The 24,372-nt window shown below is 39.2% G+C and overlaps 1 protein-coding gene across 5 annotated transcripts in view; it reads left to right on the top strand.

Moving 5' to 3' along the window:
- Window positions 1-24,372, top strand: part of CNTN4 (contactin 4) — a 976,954-nt gene that overhangs the window by 933,089 nt on the left and 19,493 nt on the right. For 4 of the 5 annotated variants that reach the window (XM_023218604.1, XM_023218606.1, XM_023218603.2 and 1 more), the window contains 5 exons: window positions 11,033-11,208; window positions 15,804-15,924; window positions 19,575-19,733; window positions 22,093-22,242; window positions 23,858-23,928. In XM_023218604.1, coding sequence (XP_023074372.1) covers window positions 11,033-11,208; window positions 15,804-15,924; window positions 19,575-19,733; window positions 22,093-22,242; window positions 23,858-23,928 — 677 coding nt within the window. The remainder of the gene's footprint in view (window positions 1-11,032; window positions 11,209-15,803; window positions 15,925-19,574; window positions 19,734-22,092; window positions 22,243-23,857; window positions 23,929-24,372) is intronic. The other variant, XM_023218608.1, reaches the window with a different exon arrangement.

Here is a 24,372-nt window from a genome sequence, read left to right as displayed (position 1 = left end):
GAAGATTGGACTAAATGTGCAGTGACCCTCAAACCTGCTCCAGAGAGTAGTTCTTCCTTACAAGAGTGAGTTTTCCAATGATTTGCCTCTTTCTCTTCAAAATGAAAAACAGTAACAAAGTGTTAATTCAGGGCTCTTCAGATTTTCATTCTCCCTCCTTTAAATTTCATTGAATGTGTTTATGGATCCCACTATGAAGCAAACAGTGCAGCAGGAAGAAGAGTCTCTTTTAGTTAAACTCATAATGCCTTACCTAGCTGCACACAAAGGGAACATTTCAACAATTGCAGGGGACCTAAGAGCTATTCATAGTTGCCCATTCTGAAGGGTTTCAGGAAAAAGTTGACTTAGAATTACAGACAAGCCCTGAAACAAGCTAGTCAGTGGTGGACCAGACTATTGGGGGTGGGGGAGGGAGGATTGTTTAAGGTTTTGTTTTGCAGGAAGCATTATAAACCAACCCTACCAACATCAAATAAAGACAGGGTAGCTAATATTGTCTACCAAGATATTAATACCTTCTATTTTAAGCTTCATATGCTCCTCCGTGACCTCATCTCAAACCTATAAGCAAACAAAGAAGTACTGCTTTAGAATATGTGAATTACTGCTTCTTTCCCAAGATGCAGTCCTTAAGCAGAGGAATCTGAAAACATGTAGAAAATTGCTAACAGGAGCAGGTTAAACAGAAAGAGGGACACTCTCCTTCTGCTGAGGTTTCAGCACCATCTACTGTCCAGAATATTAATTCTTCCTCACATTGCACTGTGTGTGAATGGGCACTTCGTTGTTCCTTTGCATGTAATCGCAATGGAAGGCATTGTCTTTGGAATTCGTTGTCCTTGCCTCAAGGTGTACATTTCCTTTCTTTTATAGTTTCAGTAAATATTCGCTTACTTTGTATCAGTAGATGCAGCCCAATGCCCAGCAGATGCAATAATATTCCTTTAATCAGCAAAGATCTTATCATGCCATTCTTATGCATTGACTATGATGAAATTTACTGTATTTCACTGACACTAATGGGATTTTGGGGGGACTATTTTGCTCTGTGAGTCATAAGAGAGAGTTACTTATGTGCAGTCGCTGAAATAAATAGAAAGCATTCTAATTATTATTTGATGAAAATGTTTCTCTGTGGGTAAAAGATATCTGTGGTTCCCATTTATGATTCTTTTTTATCTTCCATCATAGTCAAAGGCACTCCATAGAGTGATTTTAATTATACCTTGATTCAAAGATACAATGTATTTAATTTGTCATTGAGAATAGTCTTTTCCTAGTCCTTTTAGATTGTCATTTCTTTCAAATCATAAAGAAAGCTTCAAAAAGAAAATGTGAGAGGGCAAGTTTAACATATTTCCCCCTTTCCTCTTCTGTTATTACTTGCTATTTTGCTTGAGGATATATTCTTATTCATAATGGAAGGTTAGGCACCTGCAGAAAATTATTTGCATTTAGAAAGACATCCCAGATGAGAAACCCTGCTACTGAAATATGGCACAAATCCAAACCCAGGAGGTTTGCTTTCCCTGGTGATGGGTAAAGATTAAAACAAACAAGTTGACCGTGAATGACTTTAAGACAGATTATATCTTGCTTATTAAAAACAAACAAACAAAAATCTCCTTATTAATAGTTGTAACCAAGTTAGAGACTTGGGAGGCAACCAAGAGCATTTGAGCGTCATTAGAACAGTCTTCATAATGAAATAGGTGCTTTATGCTACACATTTTGACCAGGCAAATCTAATAACTTTGATTACCACTTGGCTGCTTGTCTCCCAAGTACCTATACTTGGCCACCCTCAATTGGCTTGTGCATAGCAGTTTCCATTTGTGGCAGTCAAGCTTATTAAACAGCTCTGCTTTGTGATTTTCCCCCAGTCCTTGAAAATAGATCGGTAAGCATTCCGCTCAGGGGCGATTTGTAAATTGCTTTACAGAAGGCTCCAGTTTGTGCTCATGCCAATTGGGGTCAAAATTTGCCTTGTGTTTTCTTATGATGCCATTTGTCAAGTTGCACACGTTGTTCCAAGAACCAGGTCACAATACTACGTGGCAGTGCTTCTTGGTACGAATCGATTAAAAACCTTGACTTGTGAAAGTGCCCTATGCTAATGCTGTGTTTTTTTCTGCCACCTAAAAGGGCAGATTTACTTGTCTTCAGCCAAAATACACTTACTGTTCTTTTTCCAATTGGTTCCTCTTTCCTTCTTCTTAAAACCCATTTAATTATGTTAACAAAAGAGAGGTAAGATAAATAAGGGTGCTATTGCGAGAACTAGCCTATATTTTAAAATTGTAAAAGTTCTCAATTCACAGGCATAGTTCCTCAATGGAAAACAAATGTTAGTGAAAAGTAAATGTGTCTAAAAGAGATCAAATGTGTAAAGAATTTTCTAAAGAGCAAAATTATAAGCAAATTAGATACTTAGGAACAAACCAGATATATAGATGTCTGATATTATGTGAATGATGATAACCTGAACAGATTTTATTTCGTCAGGCTATTTCGGCACTTAAAGCTTATCCCTAAAATCAGGACTTGGAGCTGAGCTCCCTTCCAGGAACCTGGGGCAGACAAAAATTTCTACCCAGATTGGAGACCTTTAAAGGACATTTACCTGTGGCCAGAATGGGCAGCAAGGCCACCCCCAAAAAAGAACCAGACCTGTACAATATAGGGTGCAATGCCCTTTATTTTACTATGCCGTGAAGTGCAAACCCCAAATTTTTCACATAACAGGCCTTTACAACCACACAACAGGGAGAAGTGGGTGCTCATAAGGAAGAAAAAACTTCACTTGTAAGATGAACTCCCAAACCAAAATTACAAAGACCTTGAGGAAGTCTGCCACCATAAGCGACAATCAGCAAACAGAAAAAATGGCACTTCAAAAGTAGCAATAATGGAACCACGTGAAAAGGACTTTTAGCTAAGTATATGTAGATTTCTCAAGGATAACCTCACCCACCCCATCCATCATTTCCTACTTCCCTCCTTACCTTCCTAACAGAATGGATCTGTTTCTGCAAAGTAACTCAGGAGGAATAGAACAAACTGGAAACTGTGTTTTCATTTGTTTGTTTTGACAGCTGCTTCAAAATGTAGATCCTAATGACCCAGCAGAGAGTAGTAATTATAAAATTAATCAATGTTTCTCCCATTTAAGGATGAATTATTCTCTAAAAACTAAATATAATTTTAAGTAATGCCTTGCTCCTGGCAATAGGTATTTTATGAAAGTATTAATTCAGATTTTCTCCCTGGTGTGAAATGCAAAAACTCAGTGTTTAAATTTTAGGGAACTGATATATTTGCTTTACTCATTCTTCTTTTTATAAGTAGCATAAAACTTTAATTTTTAAATGGCATATGCTCTAGAATTACCATTCACCATCTTTTTTATTTTATTGTTCTGTGGAGTATTCATTTTAAATATTTACATTTTAAGTACTAAAGCAATCTGAGCAACCTTCCCTTTCCTGTCTGGCACAGAAAAGTAATCACAGTGAGGGAGGATGCAGAATGGTGAGATGGGTTGGAGAGCTGTTTGGAGACATGGTTGTGGGTGAGTATAGAGGTGGTGGGCAGAGGAGACACCTGGCAGGGTTGACAGATTGGTTATACTGAACAAAATGTAAGTTGATTAAGCAAATTAGGAAATGTTTTCAGGATAACATATAGAAATATTTATAGATGTGTAGGTATTATACATGTATATACACACAGATATTTCCCAGCTGTGTTGCTAAGAGGGCCTAGGATCAATGACCCTCAGTAACAATAAGCACATTGGGTCTCCACCTCTTGATTTCTCAAAGCCATCCTCCACTAAAAAAGAACCGGAGCTCCCCGACAAAATGACTGACTCTAGGACTATTGCAGGAAAAAAGTATAACGTGAACCTTACTGGACCAGAAAGTAAAGAAACACTTAATGGATAATAATAAAATGTAAAACATACAAAGAGCCCAACTTAAAAGGACTCCCATTGGCCAAAATGGGAACAATTGGAGCGTCAGTGTAAATAATGTTAGTAATGTATTACCACCTGTCAAGCCATGAATTTATCTTAATGTAAGTAAGTATATAAATAAATGGGGGAGAGGAGAACACTCTTCCTTGGAGTAGAATGTCAGCTGATAGATGTAGAAGGAAAAATAGCAATGGAGAATCACCATTTGACAACCATCATAAAAGTCATTAATTCAGGCAGGAGTCTTCAATGGATTCCAAGGCTGGCAGGTACAAGTTTGATGACCATCAGGTACTGGTGTAATCTTGGGATACCTCCCCACAAAGTACTCATTATTTATTATTTATTTTAGTTTATTATTCTTTTTGAGACAGAGTCTCACTCTGTTGCCCAGGCCGGAGTGCAGTGGGGCGACACTGCAACCTCCACCTCCTGAGTTCAAGCAATTCTCTTGCCTCAGCCTCCTGAGTAGCTGTGACTACAGTGCACCACACCCAGCTAATTTTTGTAATTTTTTTTAGTAAAGGCAGGATTTGACCATGTTGGCCAGGCTGGTCTGGAACTCCTGGCCTCAAGTGATCTGCCTACCTCTGCCTCCCAAAGTGCTGGGATTACAGGCATGAGCAACTGCAGCCAGCCAAAATACTCATTATTTACAAGGGTGTAAATGGTAAGAATAAGATGGAGAAGCCAGGCAAACACCATATATATGTGTGTGTATATATGTATATATGTGTGTCTGTGTGTGTGTATGTATTTATGTGTATATGGTGGGGAAAAGGGGTGTGTGTGTGTGTGACACACACATATATGTATATGGGGGAGAAGAAAATAAGCAAATACAGTAAAATATTACCTACTGAGGAGTCTATATGAAGGTGAAAGAGTTCTTTGTACTTTTCTGGCAAACTTTCTGTACATTTGAAATTATTTCAAAATAAATTATTTTTTAAAACCAAGAAAAAAGTACAAAATGTGGCCTTATAAGCAAATTCAGTAATAAACCCAGATGAAGGGCCAGTGCTTGCCTGGTGAGTGCTGAGTTAACCTTCAAGTGGTTCCTTTTTAAAGTCCCATATTCAACATAAGTCAGGGTAAATAATAAGAAATACTTAATATAGCCTCCTGATTTACAGTACTTCAAGATTCAAGGCCTTATTTTCATCAGTCTCCAACAGGGCCACTCACAGATCTTCCATAACTTATCTTTAACCAACTCTCATGAGTAGGAACAGAACTAGGCACCAGGGACTTATAAAAGTGTAAGATCTAGTCCCTGACTCCCAGAAAGCTGATCAGTTACAGGGGGAGAAGCAGGACACGTGTAAAAAAGACAAATGATTTCGCACAACAGGGCACTAGCTTAATGTTGAAGAAAAAAGAACAGTTAATTCTGATGAGCTTCATGAAAGGACAGGATCATCAGTGAACAGGGTGGCCAGGAAGGGCATGTGGGGAGGTGGCTCAGATTCATGGGCTCTTCAAGACAGTAGGCTTTTTCCAGCCTGGCTGGCCATTAGGAGAACCTGGCATCCCCTCTCTGAGGGCGCCCACCTCCACCTGAATACCTCCAGAAATGGAGATTCATATTCTTCTGTGGCAGCCTGTTTCCCTGTTGGAAAGGTCAAATTAGTAAAAAGTTCTTCGTTCCACAGAGCCAAAATATGCCTGTTTGTAGTTACTCTTTGCTTTCTACTTTGGGGCAATGCAAAATAACCTTAGCTTATCTTCTGCCTATAAGCCCTTCACATATTTGAGAACTACTGTCGTGTCTCTCCTAATTTACCTTTCTCATGCCAAATACTTTCAGTTATTTTAGCTGTTATGGAATTATTAGATCTTTCACTAACCCAGGTATACTAATGTATCAATGAATCTAAAACGTGTTCCTCATAAGCTGTGGTCTGACTAATGCAAAATACAACCAGATTATTTCCTCCCTAAATTGGAACATCATGTGTTATTAATGCAACCTAAGATTGCATTCCCTTTCTTTGCCAGCTGCACGGACTCCATACACACTGAAATGCTCAGGTCTTATCCATGTGAGCTGCCAATCCCCCAGTATGTGCCTAGTAGGCGATTTTTTAAGTGTAGTTTTTTGCCTTTGTCCCTATTAAAGTTTGCCTAGGTGAAAAGGTTGGTCCCGCTTGAAATCACTGTGAATCTTGATTCTCATCTAATGTTTAGGGTATGCCTTTTAGATGTGTGTTTTATGCAGAATTGATACAGTTTATCTTGCATTGATTTTTATTGAAAAGAGGGTACCAACTACAGAATGTTGAAATTCATCCCTAGAGATGCTATCTCAGGATTATTGTCATCATTAATCAGTAGTCTTTGCTGTGGCATTTAAATATTATTAAAAATAATTATCTGACCAGTCCCCTTGTTTCATTTGAGATGAGCTTGCTCTCTGCTCTTTGACTAGCTCCAGGCCTTTGAAGAATCCCACTTTTACATTCTCCCTATAAAAACTGATTTAAGGAAAAAAGATACAATCCTACTGAAAGGCATCATCCAAACCATTACAGTCAAAACATTTGTTAACAAAAGGGATGTGTCGCCTTCCACGAATGAAGATGACTAAAACACACATTAAATACTATCCTGATAGGCACAAGTGAATATCTTGGCACTGTAAATGAAAGATAAAGAAATTATAAACTAAAATAGAAGAATTGGTAGGGTATCAGGAAAGCAACATTGAAATGGAATTCTTATCCTGTGGACCCAAAAGCACTTATTTTTGGAGATAATAAGAACTATCAGCCAGGTATGGTGGCTCACACCTGTAATCCCAGCACTTTGGGAGGCCAAGGTTGGAGGATCTCTTGAGGCCAGGAATTTGAGACCGACCTGAGCAGCGTAACAAGACCCTGTGTCTACAAAATAATAAAACAGTAGCCAGGCACCAGTGGCTCTTGCCTGTAATCCCAGCACTTTGGGAGGCTGAGGCAGGCAGATTGCCTGAACTCAGGAGCTTGAGACCAGCCAGGGCAACATGGCAAAAACCCTGTCTCTACCAAGAATACAAAACAAAAAATGGGATTAGCTGGGCATGGTGGTGTGCACCTGTGGTCTCAGCTACTCAGGAGGCTGAGGTGGGAGGATCGTTTGAACCTGAGATAGGGAGGTTGCAGTGAGCCAAGATTGCGCCTCTGCACTGCAACCACAGGGAGAGAATGAGACCTCATCTCAACAATAGAATAGAATAGAATAGCCGGACATGGTGTTGCATGCCTGTAGTCTTACCTTGATAGGAGGATTGCTTGAGCCCAAGAATTTGAAGTTATGGTGAGCTTTGATCATGCTGTTGCACTCCAGCTTGGGCAATAGAACAAGACCCTGTCAAAAAATAAAAAAACATAAAACAGTGCAGTGTTTTAAAAATAGAATTCTTATCCAATGGACCCCAAAACACTTCTTTTTAGAGATAACAAAAGCTATAAATCAGCAAGTTTTTCCACAAACAGTGAAAGTGAAAATGTAATAAGGCTTAGATAAGTATTGTGATTTATACATCTAATTGTGGATCTGATTATTAACTGAGTAGTCAATATTATTAAAAATAATGGTTAATAATTAACTCTTCCTCATGGCTATAATCCTTAAAACAAAGCACTTAGTTTACCTTTTGTCATTTGTACATTACAGAAAACACCGTAGAAAGTAAAAGAATTTTTCATTTTTACTCTAGGAGAATTAAGCACTTGGTAAATATATACATTTTTAAGCATCGGTCCTCTGGAGTTCAGAATTTATCATTCTACACAGCATGAACCAACCACAAGTAGGAAAGTTTAGGGATGTTGTTGGTCCTATGTATTGTTGCTATTTAATTACATCCAAATCCAGCCATCAGTTCACATCTTGAGTTCTAATTGCCTTTGAGATTTCTATGCACAGAACAATAGCTGAAGTGACTCTTCAGAACAGAAGTCATAAATACAGGTTCTTCCTGATCTTGATGAATTAAAACCAAAGGAGAGGAGACAGTTTGTTTTGCAGGAAGCCATCTGTTTGTTTGTATACAGGGTTTGTATTCAAAGTTTAGGAAATTAATTAAGTAAAAAGCATCAAAATTCACAACACAGAAAACGAGAACAAACATACACTTTGAGAAAACCAAGTCGCTAATGAGATTTTTGAACCTCTTTAGTTTAATCTTTTCTTGTCCCTAGGAGACCTCTCTGGTATGTGTACAGTATATGACGTTGCATTGATTCTTGCTACTTCAGGGCTCAGCACATGAATCGGCGACAAGTGCTGAGTTAATGAATCAGCAGCTGTCAGCACAACAACTGTACCAACATAATCCTTGATTCAGGGAACTTCTCTGGTCCTTGGTTAAAGGACAGCTAAGTTTACCAATAATAAAAATCTGTCCCAGATCCCTACATGTGCATAAAGAGGTGAACGTTTCTTTAGGAGAGAAATGTCATTCAGAAACGTGAGCCAGAATTTCACACGGCTCTAGGTTTTGGGGTATGTGCCACCTCCTTGCTTCTTGCCCAGAAGTTGTCAGGAGATAGGGAGACAAGACAATTTTGGTGACTGGAGACTGGACATTTGACTCCGCACTCATAAGTTTGATGTGTAGGCTTAGAGCTAGAGCCAGCATGTTAGGCATAAAATCATCACTGCTTGTTACCTAAGGCAGTAACTTCGTTACTCATGCAGTGAAGCCCTCTGCAACCATCTGCACCCCATGGCAGAAATTCTTTAAATTCCTTCTGCATTTGAATATCTTCAGTTGACTACACATAATCAAGAGTGCAAATTGCTATATTATGCCCTTAGACTTATTCTCTGCATGATTTGCATGTGCATATCATGTTTTCAGTGAAAGAACGGCAGAATCGCACAATAGACAATATCTTAACGACTCTTAGACACCAGTCTGCTCATCGGTTAAATAGGGATGATAATAGTACCTATTTATTAGGAATAAATGAAATAATTCATGTAAAGTGCCTAACAGTGCTAAGGGACTCAGTTATTGTGAATGTTCTTATTCCCTCAGCCTCTGTTATGTCTGTTATCCGTGTAAACACAATCCATGCTTGGTGGATAAATCAACAAATAAATGAATTAAAATGAAAATCTAAATTGCAGAATCAGTGGGCAGCTATTTAAAGTAGAATTAGGCAGCATCTTTATCAAATAAAACCCATAGAGATATATCATTTTAGGCTGGGATCTGTTTCAGTCTTCTTTTTTTGCTTGCGGAAAATGTAAATTAAAAAACGTCAAATGACATGTTAAGTCAAAATGAGGCTATTCCTTGATGTTTGCTTAGAATAATATTTGTACTTACCTCTTTTCTTCATTTAAAATAAAATAAAATAAAAAACTTAATCACTATCTATCCTGATGGTAACTGAATCAACACAGCAGATTTTTATTATGTAGCCCTCAAAAGCCTCGGATTTTCAAATCAGGGGTTTTCTACCCCATTACCTCTTTGCTGGCAGTACCTGTTGTTCACTTCTCATTTCATGGACATCACTCATTTAACAGTAACTGAAAGCATATTAATCTATTTATCATGATCTTTTCCTATTTTTAGAAAACAGCAAAAGTATATCCCACTACTAGATGATAACCTATTTAGGACAGAGATTTCCCTTTTCTAACTATCTGAGAGATTTTCTTTCTGTAGTTGGATAAAAGGATAGAAAAAATGTTTTAAATACTCTTTTTAAAGAGGAAATTGTAGCGTGGGTTATCAGTAAGTAAGACTCACAAAAATTCTCCTATCAGATATGATTTTAAAATTCCCAGCTGATATTTTAATCCAAGAGGTCCCCTGAATAAATACTTATATACCTCACAGCCTGAAATGCAATCCCATGACTATGGGAGAGGATTAGTCAGTGTTCTTTCATTATTTGGTTTGGTTTTGGTTTGTCTTCTTTGTAATTGTTTGATTGGCTTGATTTGGTTTAATATATAGAAATTTCTGGAATATGGCCTAATTCAGAATTTTATTCTTTAAGCATGCATATGGCCTTTACATTGAATTCAAACTGCTTCTCACGTGTGTACTCTCTGACACCATTTATGAAATCATGTTGCACAAAAATAAGGAACTATGGGTGTGAATGTAGTTTTAGAGTTCATAAGCTGTCTCAGCTAAGCAAGCCCATTCTATTCCCAGTTTTAACTATAATGTAAAGGGTGAATTTTAAAGCTAATTGATGGTCCTGATTTTTAAAAAGTAATACACCTATATCATTTTGTCAGTGATGTTCATTGCAGCATTATTTATGATTTCTAATTATAAATATTAGAAAAATGTCTAATAAAATTTGCTAAAATGCCAACTATTTTCAAAATTGGCAAAACTATAAGCTTAAGGCAGATTATAAAAATATGTTGACAAAGGAATAAACATGCTATATAATATTGAGGAGAAAAAGGAAAATTGTATGTGTCTCATGTTTTTAATGGTGTAAAACAAAACAACTGAAAAACTATGAACCGAAAAGACTGGGGGAAATTATACCACCAAGAAAAATAGATGTTTTATCCAGATAGGATTTGTTTTTCTATTCCTTCCTTTAATTTTCTTTTAATTTAGGAAATTCCCTGTGCTAAAACATTTATTACTTTTACAATAGAAAAAAAGAGCCCAACAAACTTCAAGTCAACATGGATTTCTCCTGTTTGCACTCAGCTGAAATGTAGCTTTCTAGTGAAACTGGAGAGAGATGAAAACGTTTTCAAAGAGGCAATTCAGAGCAGGCTGCCAGAAAGTAAGCCCTTCCGTGAGCATCTTTAGAGATCTCACCTCCATGCTCCCTGGCTGCGTTCTGTTGCTCTGAGAAGGTTCACATAATGAGTGTTTTCATCTTTTCATATTAAAAATGACCTCCTGGCCTGAGTCTGAGCTTCCCAGATGACTGAAGTTTGCTGGTCATAGCCTCAGAAAAAATAAAGCAAAATTACTTAGTATTTCATCCTGCTCTTGGAGTCTACATTTTATTTCCACAGAAGCTCACAGACTTTGTTGTTGTTATTGTTTGTTTTATTTTAACTCTCCAGATCCAACAAGGGTAATGGTACCCCCTTCCAGTATGGATGTCACTGTTGGAGAAAGCATTGTTTTGCCGTGCCAGGTGACGCATGATCACTCGCTAGACATCGTGTTTACTTGGTCATTTAATGGACACCTGATAGACTTTGACAGAGATGGGGACCACTTTGAAAGAGTTGGAGGGGTAAGTATTAATATCAAACTATCCACAGGAAACACAGTGTGCAAATGAACTTCTCGAAACTGACTCAGACTAACTTGTTTGGACCAACTTAACAATATATTTAAAGTTACTATTTTAGAATTTTGTTCAAGTAATTTTATGGCAAGAAACTCTTGGTTAATTCCTGCTCCTTTTTGCACAATAAATGTGGCATCACTCATTGAACAACCCTGTATGGCAGGACTGCTCTCTAACTGGCACCAATCCTACAGGTTAATTATTCATTCCTGTGTATGGATTAGAAACTAAGGGTCACAGACATTGGATGACTTGCCTTGGCCTCATAGCTACTGAATTGCGGAACTCTGCTTAAAACTTCAAATCTCAAACTCTGTGTCACATATCATATCATATACCCTAGAATCTGATTAAGAAAATAGCTTAAAGATAGATTCCTTCTGCTTTTAGGCTGCTAATTATACTCCCTTTGACCTTGTAGAAGGCACATCATTGTGAATTTAGGGTTTTCTTTCTTGAATTTGAAAGTCTGATTGAGTTATTTACTATCTCCATGTAATTTGAATTCAAAATGATTGGATTTTCAAAATGCCTTACTTTCCATAACTGTGTATTATCATTGAACACATAACAAGAAGAGGTTAAATCTGGAAACAATTTGTGTCTATGACAATCATTGTCAAAAAAATTTTTTCTGCTCTAACACAGCTCTATGGTCCCATTGACAATAAAGATTGACTCTGGCTGCCATTTTTATGAAGGAGTCCAACCAAAACATAGCAGAATATAAAAATGGGGCCCTGACTTGAAGAGCCCTCCCCACTTTCTAGGCTGCCATAAAAATCTGTCCACCCCCTTTATGTTTAGAATAAGTGGCCTAAAGTCATCCATATGATATAGTGAGAGCATATTTTCCACCCAACTACAGTACTAGCCCTGTTCATTACATTCTTACTACCTTTATCAAACAGGGTTTTTGCAGTTGAGTCACAGAACGCCAAAAACAATTTCAGTGACTGTTGTCTCACTTTTGTGCCAAGAGTGGTATCTGATTGGTACAACTTTGGATGGCACAGGATAGAAGTTAATTCGTTACATCAGTGGATGCCTGGGTTCACTAGGGATTATCTCTTGGGACCCTGGTTGAGAAAGGCTATATGAAATTGCCAGAGTAAACCATTCTGGACCTCTTTCACATGGTTCAGCTTAATAACTTTGGCTAAGTAAGAGAAATATTAATTACTTCACAAAGACACTGGAGATATTGAATATCTTGAGGTCTAGGAAAGTACATAGCCCAATGTCTACCACAAAAGAAGTACTTGATAAACTTTAATGGTGGTATCAACAAGGAAGGGTAACATTGATTGTAATAACAGGAAAGTATAAATCGAGAACATTCTTCATAAATGAAGCCGAATGTTCTCACATTAAAACCAATTTCTTGGGCAGGAGAGAGATTAAAAATGCTAAATCTCAGAATGGTGCAAGCACCAACCAATCAAAACAGATACCTGAACAATCAAAGTGGATGTCCTACCCTTCAGACACATGTAGCCTTTCTGCCAGAATAGTGCCAGGGCTAAGGCAGAAACAGGGACACCCTAATGAAGTCAAACACTGATGACCACCTTTTTGTAGAGACAGCCGTCCGTAGAGCTGCTCACATTCATCTTTCATATGGGAAATGTCTGTTTCCTCTGTTAAACTAATGCTAACACTAATCAACTCCTGCTGAGAAATACATAGAAAATTAAGAACAGCACAACCGCATGTGAGATCTAAGTGTATTAGCCACTAGGATCATTAATGTCTGTGGAGTCAGGACTTGACAATAGAAGAGAAAAGCAAGTGCAATTCTGAAGTCAAGCCTATTTCAGTTTCAGCTTCCTGGGTCAGCATGGTGGAGATGATGTTTGGTATAGAGTTAACCTATGGAGGTTTTAGGAAAGTTATTATTTCATTGTCCTGTGATACCCCCATCCCCACTGAGTATTCTGTCAGGAACACAACAGATTGCAGTGGTGGAAAATAAGCAGATGCTGTTGTTTTCTTTGGTAGGAACATAAAAAAATGTAGATCTTAGTTAATAGTTGGATCTGGATGACTTCAAAGGGAAAGAGAAAGTTATTGTGGTCTGCTTTGATGAGACTCTTACCTCACTCCTATTTTTTTTCTTTGTTTCAGTTTTACTTTAAAAACACAAATCCAGTCAAAATGTGTAAATAACTAGAGTACTTTCTAAATCACAAAATCAAAATTTTCTATTAATAGGTTGCTGTGCTTTGAAATATCCAGGCTACAAGTTTCTTTGACATTTAAGCCTTTGATGAATAAAGTGAATTAGTGAGATGGTGTAGGCATTTCCCTCAGGCCAATGTGCACCTTCCCTGCACACATCCCCAGGGACATATTTTTTATTTAAACCTGTATTCAAAGTCCCAATATGTGAAATTTCTTAGGTAAAGTTACAATAATCTTAATAATAATGATAATAGTGATAATTCCTTATATTTGCAAAGTGCTTCATCATTTATCAAGTACTTTCTTATATACACTTGACCCTTGAACAACACGGGTTTGAGCTGTATGGGTCCACTTATATGTGGATTTTTTTTCTACCACACTCAGATTGCAAATACAATATTCATGGGATTTAAAACCCACATATATGGAGGACTGAGTTGTCATATACTCAGGTTCCAGAGGACTGACTGCATGACTTCAGTATGTGCAGATTTTAGTGTACTACGGGTCCTGAGTCCAATCCCCTGTGTCTACCAAAGGATGACTGTAATAGCTCCTTAATCCTCACAGAAATCTTGTCAAATAGGTTAACAATTATTTTCTCATTTTATTGAGCAATTATAAGACTTGATCCGTAAACAGTGGCATCTGGATGAGAAGCCAAGTGTTACAAACAAAAGACGTTTTGGGTTAACATACCATAGCTTTTCCTGAATTAGATTTAGCATCTTTGACATGTTTGTTTCACAAAGAAAATGGATCATGGCCATCAGTAATAACAGTTTAGAGTTCATCTATGCTTCACAGTTTTCAGAAGATTTTCACATACACAGATTATCTCATTTAATTTTCACAACCTAGCACGAAGGTCAATAAAGGTCTTTCAAAAGTCAGTAAATTAAGGCCAAGAGAGATTAAGAGATTCAGATGAAATCACAGAGCAGGAATCAGCCCAAGACAGCTAAGCATCAAAACTGTAGCTCTTCCTTCACTCCATGCTTTGGCATCTCTTCTAATCCTATTTCTAATTGGCAATTCTATCTCTTCCGTTATCCTGTGAATGTGACACTCTGTGCTGAAATGATGGAGATAACCAAATACATATTAATTTTGAAATAGCATGAGGATATGGTCTTTCTGGATGCTAGGCCAGCGTTATTGTTAAGAACAGGGACTATATGGGTTCAAATCCTGGCTCTGCCATTTTCTAGCTACGTGACTTTAGGCGAGTCTCCTAACCTCTTTGTGCTGGAATTTTGTCATCTGTAAAATAAGGATCACAAGAATACCTGCCTCAGAGGATATGTGAGTATTTAGTGAGTTTAATATAAGTAAAGCACTTAGAAGCTGCCTGTCATATAGTAAATACCATTAAGCATCATCCATTACTATTGTCATTGGAGAAATAGCAACAGAAGAGTCTGTGTCAATTTCCTATTGTATAATTTGGAATGGGAAAATGAAGGAGGGCCAATATATCCTAAATTATCTTGTCATCCATTACGGGTTTAGAATGAAGTGTAGTTTTTCAAATCTGGCCTCTAGAGTGGTCTCTTCCTCAAGCAGCTATTCTCCAAACTTTAGATTAACAGAACTGTGAACCAAACTCCAAGGTGTAGCAGTGTTCTTCAGGTAAAATGCTGCCTTTGTGATAGCCTGTGGAATCATCTCCTCACATTTATTAAAAGTACTGTGCTGGCGAACACTGTAGAAATATTTCTGGAGTACATAGACATCCAAAGCAGGATGTAATTAGTCCTATTCATCTGCTAATCAAACATGCATTTGGCATTTGGAAAACAAATTAGCACTGTTCCATACTAGGTGGTGCGAGATTTCCTTGGAGAATCTGGTCTTCCTAATCCTTTAATTCAAACCTGGAAGCAATAAAAATGCTGGCTGTAAGAAAGGGTTGTGAGGTAAAATGCAGATACGTCCAAATGTGGGCTTGCTTCCATTTTCCAAATACAGAGTTCTCAAGTATCAGAATGCCAACCAAGGCTATAGGCTGAGGGCATTTCTGAAGAAATTCACAAAACTAGATCAAGAGCCATCGTAGTGCATAGTACTTATGTAATATGTAAGTTACGTCCTTCCAACGTGGGTGGCAAACTGCTCCAGAGACTCAGAGAAGCCAGACACCTGAGGTCTTGTCGAAGATGTGTTCTGAAAATGTTGGTGTTCTTATCTCTCAGGCAGGCTCACATATTTTTAATAGGCCATGGCTTGCATCACTAATGTTTTCATCAGCCAGTGTAAAATAAATCCATTAGTCACAGTGTCCTTCATGTGATAATGATATTTAGAGCTCATTAAAAAGTAATTGTAGCCACTTTCCCCTACTTTATCAGCAGGATTCAGCTGGTGATTTGATGATCCGAAACATCCAACTGAAGCATGCTGGGAAATATGTCTGCATGGTCCAAACAAGTGTGGACAGGCTATCTGCTGCTGCAGACCTGATTGTAAGAGGTATTGGATTTTTTTGTTGTTGTTGTTGTTGCTCTTGAAATCTTTTCATGATATCTACTGTAGCACAGAGTTCCAAACACCTCAGTGGTTTAGAATTATGGGAAAAAGTCAGGCAGACGCTGAACATTGTAAACAGTGGCTAACAGTCCACAGAAGTTTCTGGTGCATGTACAGTTCCTCAGCGGGGGTTGTCAGAAAATGCACCGAACACAGCCAGTAACTTTACACTAAAAGGATAATTGAGTAAATCGAGTACCCGATTACAGCTGTTGGAGTTGATAAGACCTTCTAGAACAAATTTAGGTGAACAAAAGCAGATAGTTTAAAGAGGGATTAAACTACCCCTTTTTATGTTTCATCTGGGCTAAATTGAATTAGTATAACAGCAGCTTAAGTAAAATCATCATCAGGTTTATCCGAGTTTCCTTTTTTTCCCTAAACTTCACAGTGCTGTTCAGTTTCTAAAACAGGGTTTTGGGAGAGGACACTTCCTGACTGCCTGGGATGTAGTAAATGAGCTGAGAGCTGATGTAAATACTAACATTTTTGAGATTCTCTTGAATATTATCAGCATGACCTAATTTGGACCTAAGAGCTATGCCCCCCCCCCCCCCCCCCCCCCCCCCCGGCTGAGCAGCACCAACTGAGTACATTCCAAGCCTCAGCAAAGCAGTTGGCAAAGGAACTGTAAAAGGACTTTTAAGAAATATTTTTAAATGAAAATTAAAATCTTCACAAACCAGTGTACATACCAGAATCCAACCTATGCATGCTCAGGGGTTTTCTATAGCATTAAAAGAGAGGCCAATCCAGAAATCAAAATAATCTCTTGGCTAGAATCTCCTTCATCAGAATCCCTAACTGTTGGTGTTCAGGCGTCTTTGGCCAGCTGGCAGAGTGCATGGCAAAACTTCGAATGCAAGAAAATAAAAATTTAGGGTATGAGAATTGGAGGCAGGGTTAATCTGCATGCACAGAGAAGAAGGTATTATTGGAAGCCGTAAAGAGTGTTGCTATATCCTCTAGGCATAATGTAAGGGGGGGAAATGTGTGGGAGTTAGCAACTTAAACTAATTGTGAAGAGAGGTTCAAGAAAAATGGCGATTCCAATGTGTCTGCTTTGTTCCCCTTTAAATTGCCTTTAAAAAACCTTTCAGTAACAGTGCAGACAAGGGCTAGAAATGAGAAAAAACTTTCAACCTAGGTAGATCTGCCCACAGAATAACTTATAGAAATGTGTTTATTTCCATTTTAAAATACACCAGGCTGGTCTGCCCTCCCCTTGGGGACAAAAGAATTCTGTTGTTGAAAATTTATCCTCTACTTAATTAGGATAATGTTCAGATTAGCAGTTAAAACACCAATAAATTAGACTAATGAATATTTAAATCAGTAATACTTGAAGTTCTTAAATGATATTGTATACTTCATTTCACAGAAAATAACATTAAATACCAGGAGGAATTTGCAAATGCAGTCTAAAAGAAAATCTAGTCTAATCAGTTAATAAGGCCAATAAATTAATATGCCGTTTAAAACCATAATTTTTCATGTTATCTTCGTCTCTGCCCTTGCAGCTCTTCTTGTACATTACAGAGGGGGAGGCAGGAATGTATTTCACCACCCTGAAAGAGATTTTCATATTGGAAACCTATAGCAGCTTTGAGTCTTTGCTCCAGATTCTTTGATTTGCTGAGGCCTACTCTATTTAACCTATAGCACTCTAATGGCAGCCAGAAAGGCCATCCTTCCTGAGGGAGAAGCAGACCCCAAAATCAAACTAATCTTCCCTTTGCCATTGCCTGAAACAAAATCTTCTACATGCCCCTGAGTTTGTTATCATTTTGTTCAGAGGACAAACATTTGTACATTTTTCATTTTGAAAGAGGGAGTCAACTTCCCTAAAACAAAGTTGGTAAACATTCTGTAAGGTCATATCTATGCATGGGTAGGAGCGGGTGGCAGGAAGATAAAAAAAGAACAAATACAGGAAAGTACCATCTTCTCTCCAGAGGCCAAATTCATACCAGCCCTTCATTTCCTTCCTATAGAGAGGCCAACAATGGACTCAGATATTTCCTATCGATTTAATTCTTTGAAGAGTTTAGAGGCAAACACTTTTCTATTTGTGGTACTTAGATTTTAAAGGCCATCAATGCAGCATCCATAAAGAAAAAAGGTGGGGAATGCTCGGATGAGAAAACTGGTGAAAAAAATTATATTGTCTTCAAGACTTTATCTGGTTAAAAGGGGTCCCAAGACCAAAGGTTACATTAGCTCTATCTAGGTGACGTTAGACTGACATGTTGAAATGTCACCATGGAAAATTAATCAGTTCCAGGATACAGATTTCCAGACATTTCATTTAGGAGTGGGAGGGAGAAGATAAATTTAGTCTCACCTGTGGGTCTATAAAAGTGATTTTTAAAAAAGGAAAGAGAATTTAGGGCATCACGAAAACGGTGAAGGAGTGAATCCTAGAACAAAGTCTAACTTCAGGAAATTGCTGTTAACTTTGCACTGCTCTGTGAGAGGTCTCTTTTTTCCCTGTCCCTGTGACATGGCCCGATAGTATTTGGGTAGTACATTTGATTGCTAGACTGGGGATTAGCAAATCCCTCCTAGGAACATCTCCTTATGCCCGTCTAATGGGCATGAGGTTTGTCATTATGTCCCCTCACCATCACCTTCCCTCCTGAGGTGGTCAATTGTACCTTGTTAAAAATGCATTTAACTGCCTGGTAAGAGATTTTCATGTTGGAAAGTGGGATAGCTGCGGGTCTTTGCTCTGGCTCTGTTGATAGTTTGTCTTTGCCTGCCAGCCGCTTTCCATCCCTCTAATTCTTTATTAGTTTCAAGCCTTCATTTAAATCTGATTTCCTCCCCTTTCCATGGTTTAAGTACATGGACAGAAACAATGAACATCAGGAAGAGAAGCAGAAAAATACAGGTATGACTTGCAGAAACTACAAATGAGGGTCTTTAGAATAAAGCCCAATTTTGAAATTGCTTTGAAGAAGGGAGCGCTTTGACTCTTGCACACTGGCCATTTTCACAGCAGTTCCCTTGCACGCAAGTCTGTGCTCATGTGGGATGCAGGTTGGGGGTGAAGAGAGTGCTAGTAATTACAGTGCAGCAGAATGTGCAGAGCAATACTGTAACTTTCAAAGTTTTAAAGCCATTTGTGCTTAAATCTATATTCTCAGTGGTAGAAATAACCATTTCCAGCAGACTATACTCTTTATGAAATCAGGAGCAATATCGATTTTTTCTCACTACTATATCCTCAAATAACAGTGTCTGACCCATAGTAGGAGCCTATAAATAGATAATGAATTAATGAATGTGGGCTCTTATGGTACCCCAGTATTCCCTATTAAGTATTCAATTGTAATTATTTGTTTACCTATTAGTTTTTCATATTAAACTGTGGGACCCTAGAAGGAAGGGGCTGTGTCTCATTCATCTCTGTGGTTTCCAAGCCCAAGAAAGTTCCCAGCACATAGTAGGATTCAAAAAGGATTTGACAAGTGATGAATCTGTGAATGGGTAAATAAATGAATGGGTCAATGCCCCACTCAAATGTGTGGATCCTTCACTTGGGTGTTTGAATACACTTTTCCAGTTCTGGGGGTCTTACTCTTTCCCAGGTCCTCCAGGTCCCCCAGAGGCTGTGACAATAGACGAAATCACAGACACCACTGCTCAGCTCTCCTGGAGACCCGGGCCTGACAACCACAGCCCCATCACCATGTATGTCATTCAAGCCAGGACTCCGTTCTCCGTGGGCTGGCAAGCAGTCAATACAGGTACCATATTGGATGCTTGGTTCAGAGACATTGGGAACTCAGAATACTGGACACAGCACTGTGGCAAGGAACATCTAAGTTCTCATTCAGACACTACTACCAATGATATATTGTGGCAGTGTTTCCTAAACCTCGGCCCACTGTACTATTATTAGTATTTTTCTTTATATCGAATCACAGTTAGGTTTTTTTAAACTCATCCTAAGGAATAGTATCTGTGAAATGGTATGTCCAGGCCAGATTTGGTAGCTCACGCCTGTAATCTCAGCACTGTGGGAGGTCGAGTTGGGTGGATCACTTGAGCCCAGGAGTTCCAGACCAGCCTGGGCAACATGGCGAAACCCCCTCTCTAAAAAATATACAAAAATTAGCCTGGCGTGGTGGTGCGTGCCTGTAGTCCTAGCGACTCAGAAGGTTGAGGTGGGAGGATCGCTTGAGCCCAGGAGGTAGAGGTTGCAGTGAGCCGAGAAGACACCACTGAACTCCAGCCTGGGCAACAGTGAGACTCCATCTCAAAAAAAGAAAAAAAAAGTCTGTTGTGCTGGTTGGATATATATTTTCCCTAACACACATTAAAAATATATTAGTTATAAAAATAAAATGCATCAATCTGTATTACCTAAAATCATCTGTGTAGCATTGTGGTACACTTTGGAAATCAGTAGATTCTGCTTGAATAGTCACAGACTTTGTAAAGTTTACACAATGCTTTTAAAAAACCAATAACTGAGGATTATAGGGAGCCTCCTCACTTGCTGCCCTTTTTTTTTTTTTCTGAGACACGGTCTCACTCTGTCACCCAGGCTGGAGTGCAGTGGTATGATCACAGCTCACTGCAGCCTCGACCTCCTGGGCTCAAGCAGTCTTCCCACCTCAGCCTGTTGAGTAGCTGAGACCACAGGCACAGGCCCCCACACCCAGCTAATTATCTAAAATTTTTTGTAGAGACAGGTCTTGCTGTGTTGCTTAGGCTGGTCTCAAACTTCTGCTCTCAATCTATTCTCCTGCATCAGCCTCCCAATTTGCTGGGATTTCAGGTGTGAGCCACTGTGCCCAGACCCACTTTTTTAGATGGATAAATTTGGGAATAAAAAGACATGAGATTTCTTTTTAACCAATTTTACAAATTCGTTAAAACAAAAATTGTTAGCAGTAGCACTTCCATCCTGTTTCCCTTTATTACATTTATACAGCACTTCCTATCTTTTAAAAGGTTTCACAGTTATTTCTCTTTGCATCTAAAATAATTCTTATACCATCCCCACTTCTGTCAATGCCTCCAGATTGACTCATTTTCTTATTTAGATTTCATTTAAGGATAAATTGGATGAACAAGTAGTTATTACAAACAAGATACGCACTCCTCTAGACAGCAAAGGTAGGCTATATGGCCTTGATGTTTTGAAGGAGAATATGCCCAGTGTTGCGCAATTCATATGAATCTTGTTGATTTTAACCCCAGTTTGTTTTATCATTTTTGTTTACCAACCCTTAGAAACGGGTTTCTGTGTTCCCTACTGTAATCACTGAGTCACAGGTGTGCTTTAAGAAGGAAAGATGAGAAAAATATGAAAGTTAGGAGATGAATTCTAGTCCTGACTGCTAATCAGCTGATCTCTATACATCTTCATTTTCCTCTTCTGTTAAATGGACACAATAAGAATTGTTTAAGAATAAATATAGGCCAGGTGCAGTGGCTCACACCTGTAATCCCAGCACTTTGATAGGCCACAGCAAGTGGATCGCTTGAGCCTAGGAGTTTGAGAGAAGTCTGGGCAACATGGTGAAATCCCATCTCTACTAAAAATACAAAAAAAACAGACAGGTATAGTGGCATGCACCTGTAGTCCCTGCTACTCGGGAGGCTGAGGCACAAGAATTGCATGAGCCTGGGAGGTGGAGGTTGCAGTGAGCCGAGATTGTGCCACTGCACTCTAGCCTGGGCGTCAGAGAGAGAAAGACCCTGTTTCAAGAAAAAGAAGAAAAAAAGAATAGAATACTTTTACCTGTCTCAGAGGATAGTTGAAATAATGTGTCTGGCACTACATAATAAATGCTGAAACACATGTGAAGGGGTGATAGTAATGATTGAGTCGGGTGGCTTGGGGCCTTGTGGACTGCGTGTCTTTTATGATGTCCTCTGCTGGTATCTGATTAGAGTGTGTTAGTTTCACATACAGAGATTGTTCTGAGATTACTTCACTGAAACAACTGTTGATGCAGCTAATATCAGAACACCTACACTGCCCTGAATGCAATAACCATAAGGATGGGTGGATGTTCCTATCTTCCTAACGTAATCTCTGCATTTGTTTTCTGAGAACCTATGAAACAGCCACCACCTTTTGTTGTCTTTCAGTCCCAGAACTCATTGATGGGAAGACATTCACAGCAACCGTGGTGGGTTTGAATCCTTGGGTTGAATATGAATTCCGCACAGTTGCAGCCAATGTGATTGGGATTGGGGAGCCCAGCCGCCCCTCTGAGAAACGCAGAACAGAAGAAGCTCGTGAGTAGCACCCGGGATTCAGATCATCTGTTCTGCCAGCTGCTGTTCCTTAGGAAAAGGCTTTGAATTCTTGCTGCTCTTCAGCGCTCATGCTGCTCTGTGTTAGCACACCTTTCACCTCAAATGATTATAATGGTAGAAATCAGGCCAGGAGAAGCCCAGCTGAGCACAAAACGGGTTTCAATCCAGAGTTAAGCTTCCTTCATTAGGTCCACCTGTACAGCAACAGGCACACTGCGCTTAGTCCTCTCAAAAGCCAGCCCTTTCTTCATTGGTTCATTTGTCACCAAGATTCTAACAGGATTTCAAAAAACAATGCCCCACATTTCAAATAAAATTATCTCACATAAGTAACTAATGGCAAAGAATAATTTCTGGCTGCTCTGGGCACAGCAACCATGGGGTAGTCCTGCTTAGAATAGAAATAAGAAATAAACGAATTTCTTCAGAAATGTTCACTGAGATTTTCTTAGGGTATAAACCATTCCCAGAAACGAAGTTTCAAAACACCGTGCTAATTCAAACAAGACAAGCCAGCAATTTAGTATGGCCCTCTGCATATACAGCTTGAATGAGCACGGGGAGAGAAGAACAAGTTCATCGGGGTCAGCCGTACTTTTACTTAGCTGGTGTAAAGCAGGAGGCCTACATGTGCAATCTTTATAGAGTTCCCAGCTGTAGAGAGGCCAGTGTGTTGAAGGAATAATAAGGTCTCTACACAGATGGGAGTTCTGACCCTACTCTCAGAAAAGCAAAAACTCATCTAGATCTATTTGATTGGCTTTAACCAAGGAGACATAACCAGTCACCAGCCACATGCCCCAGTGAGACGTTTTTAAATGCGGCCCAGAGCCTTTCAGTTACATGATGACAATATAGCTAGTCTCCTGCTTTCTTTTCCCCTTCCAAAACCATAATTGAATTAATTCCCCTCAGCAGTCCTCAGGTGGAAGCTCGCATAATTTCCTCTCTTTTACAGAGAAAACTGGGGATCAAAGAGGTTAAGCACAGTGAGCCAGGGGTCAACCTCTGTCTGCCACTTCTTTCAACACTCAGATCAAAACTCTCTTCCTCCGAGAAGCTGTTCGCCCACCTCAGCTCTGGGCAGGCCGCTACTGCGGAAGGCCCCCTTCGTTTCTCCATGCTGACTGTACCATACTCTGGTTGTCCACCTTGCTCTAACTGTGGTGCAAGCGCTCTTCCCCTCCAACCAGAATGGAAACTCTGCCTGAGCAGAGCTTGTACTGTCTTTCCTTTGTGTATCATCACGTGGCTAATAAACGCAGAACCAAACATTAGGACCAGACCTCAGTCCTTTCCTCCCTTCCGGAACCCCTCAATCTCTAGGGATGGAGCTGAACAATTGGTCAGACATGTCAGATAACACGTGTGCCTTGTGAATGAGAAACAGGTAATTAATAGCAGTCTCGTTGGTACATTTCACTTCCTCGAGCTGACGCCGTGGGTCTCTTGACAATGCTGTTGCTGATCTCCAAAGACAAAGGGGTATGCCTCAAAGTACTCATTGAAAGTGAGTCACCTCTGTCAGGCAACCTTCCTGACCCTCATTCACCTTTGCCGCCTGACATGACTTGTTTTTTGTCTCCATGTGCAGTCCCCGAAGTCACACCAGCGAATGTCAGTGGTGGCGGAGGCAGCAAATCTGAACTGGTTATAACCTGGGAGGTAAATGAATCACAGAACAAAAGGAACGTACATGCATCGAAGCTATTTTTTTATTTTCCTCCATGTTAGACATAGCTGGGAACTTTCCTCCTCTGTTTTTAACAGTGAAAATTCATTTGAGTGCAGATACTCCCTCTCACGTAGCTAATGGCTAGCAGGAAGGATGGTGCTTGCCCATCCATCGTTGAGGCAAGTTTTAATTCAATCCATCACAGTAAAAACAGTCATGAAGGGAAGACAACACAAGTTACAAAAAAAATAAAGAAGGCTGTTTCACATAAAACTGGTTTTTCTTTTCTTCCTGAATTGCGGCATGGCCAATTGATTTAAAGCGTCTGCCAGCACTAGAGTCAGTGCACTGGCACAATTTCCTGGCAATTGGCTTTGCTTCCAGAAGGGGCCCTCTTTTAGGAGGTATTTTTTAAAACAACCTGGGAGAAAGTT

This window comes from Piliocolobus tephrosceles, chromosome 2, assembly GCF_002776525.5.
Source record: "Piliocolobus tephrosceles isolate RC106 chromosome 2, ASM277652v3, whole genome shotgun sequence".
NCBI lineage: Eukaryota > Metazoa > Chordata > Mammalia > Primates > Cercopithecidae > Piliocolobus > Piliocolobus tephrosceles.
The sequence above is the reverse complement of the archived record's forward strand: the minus strand, read 5'-3'. Positions and strand labels throughout refer to the sequence as shown.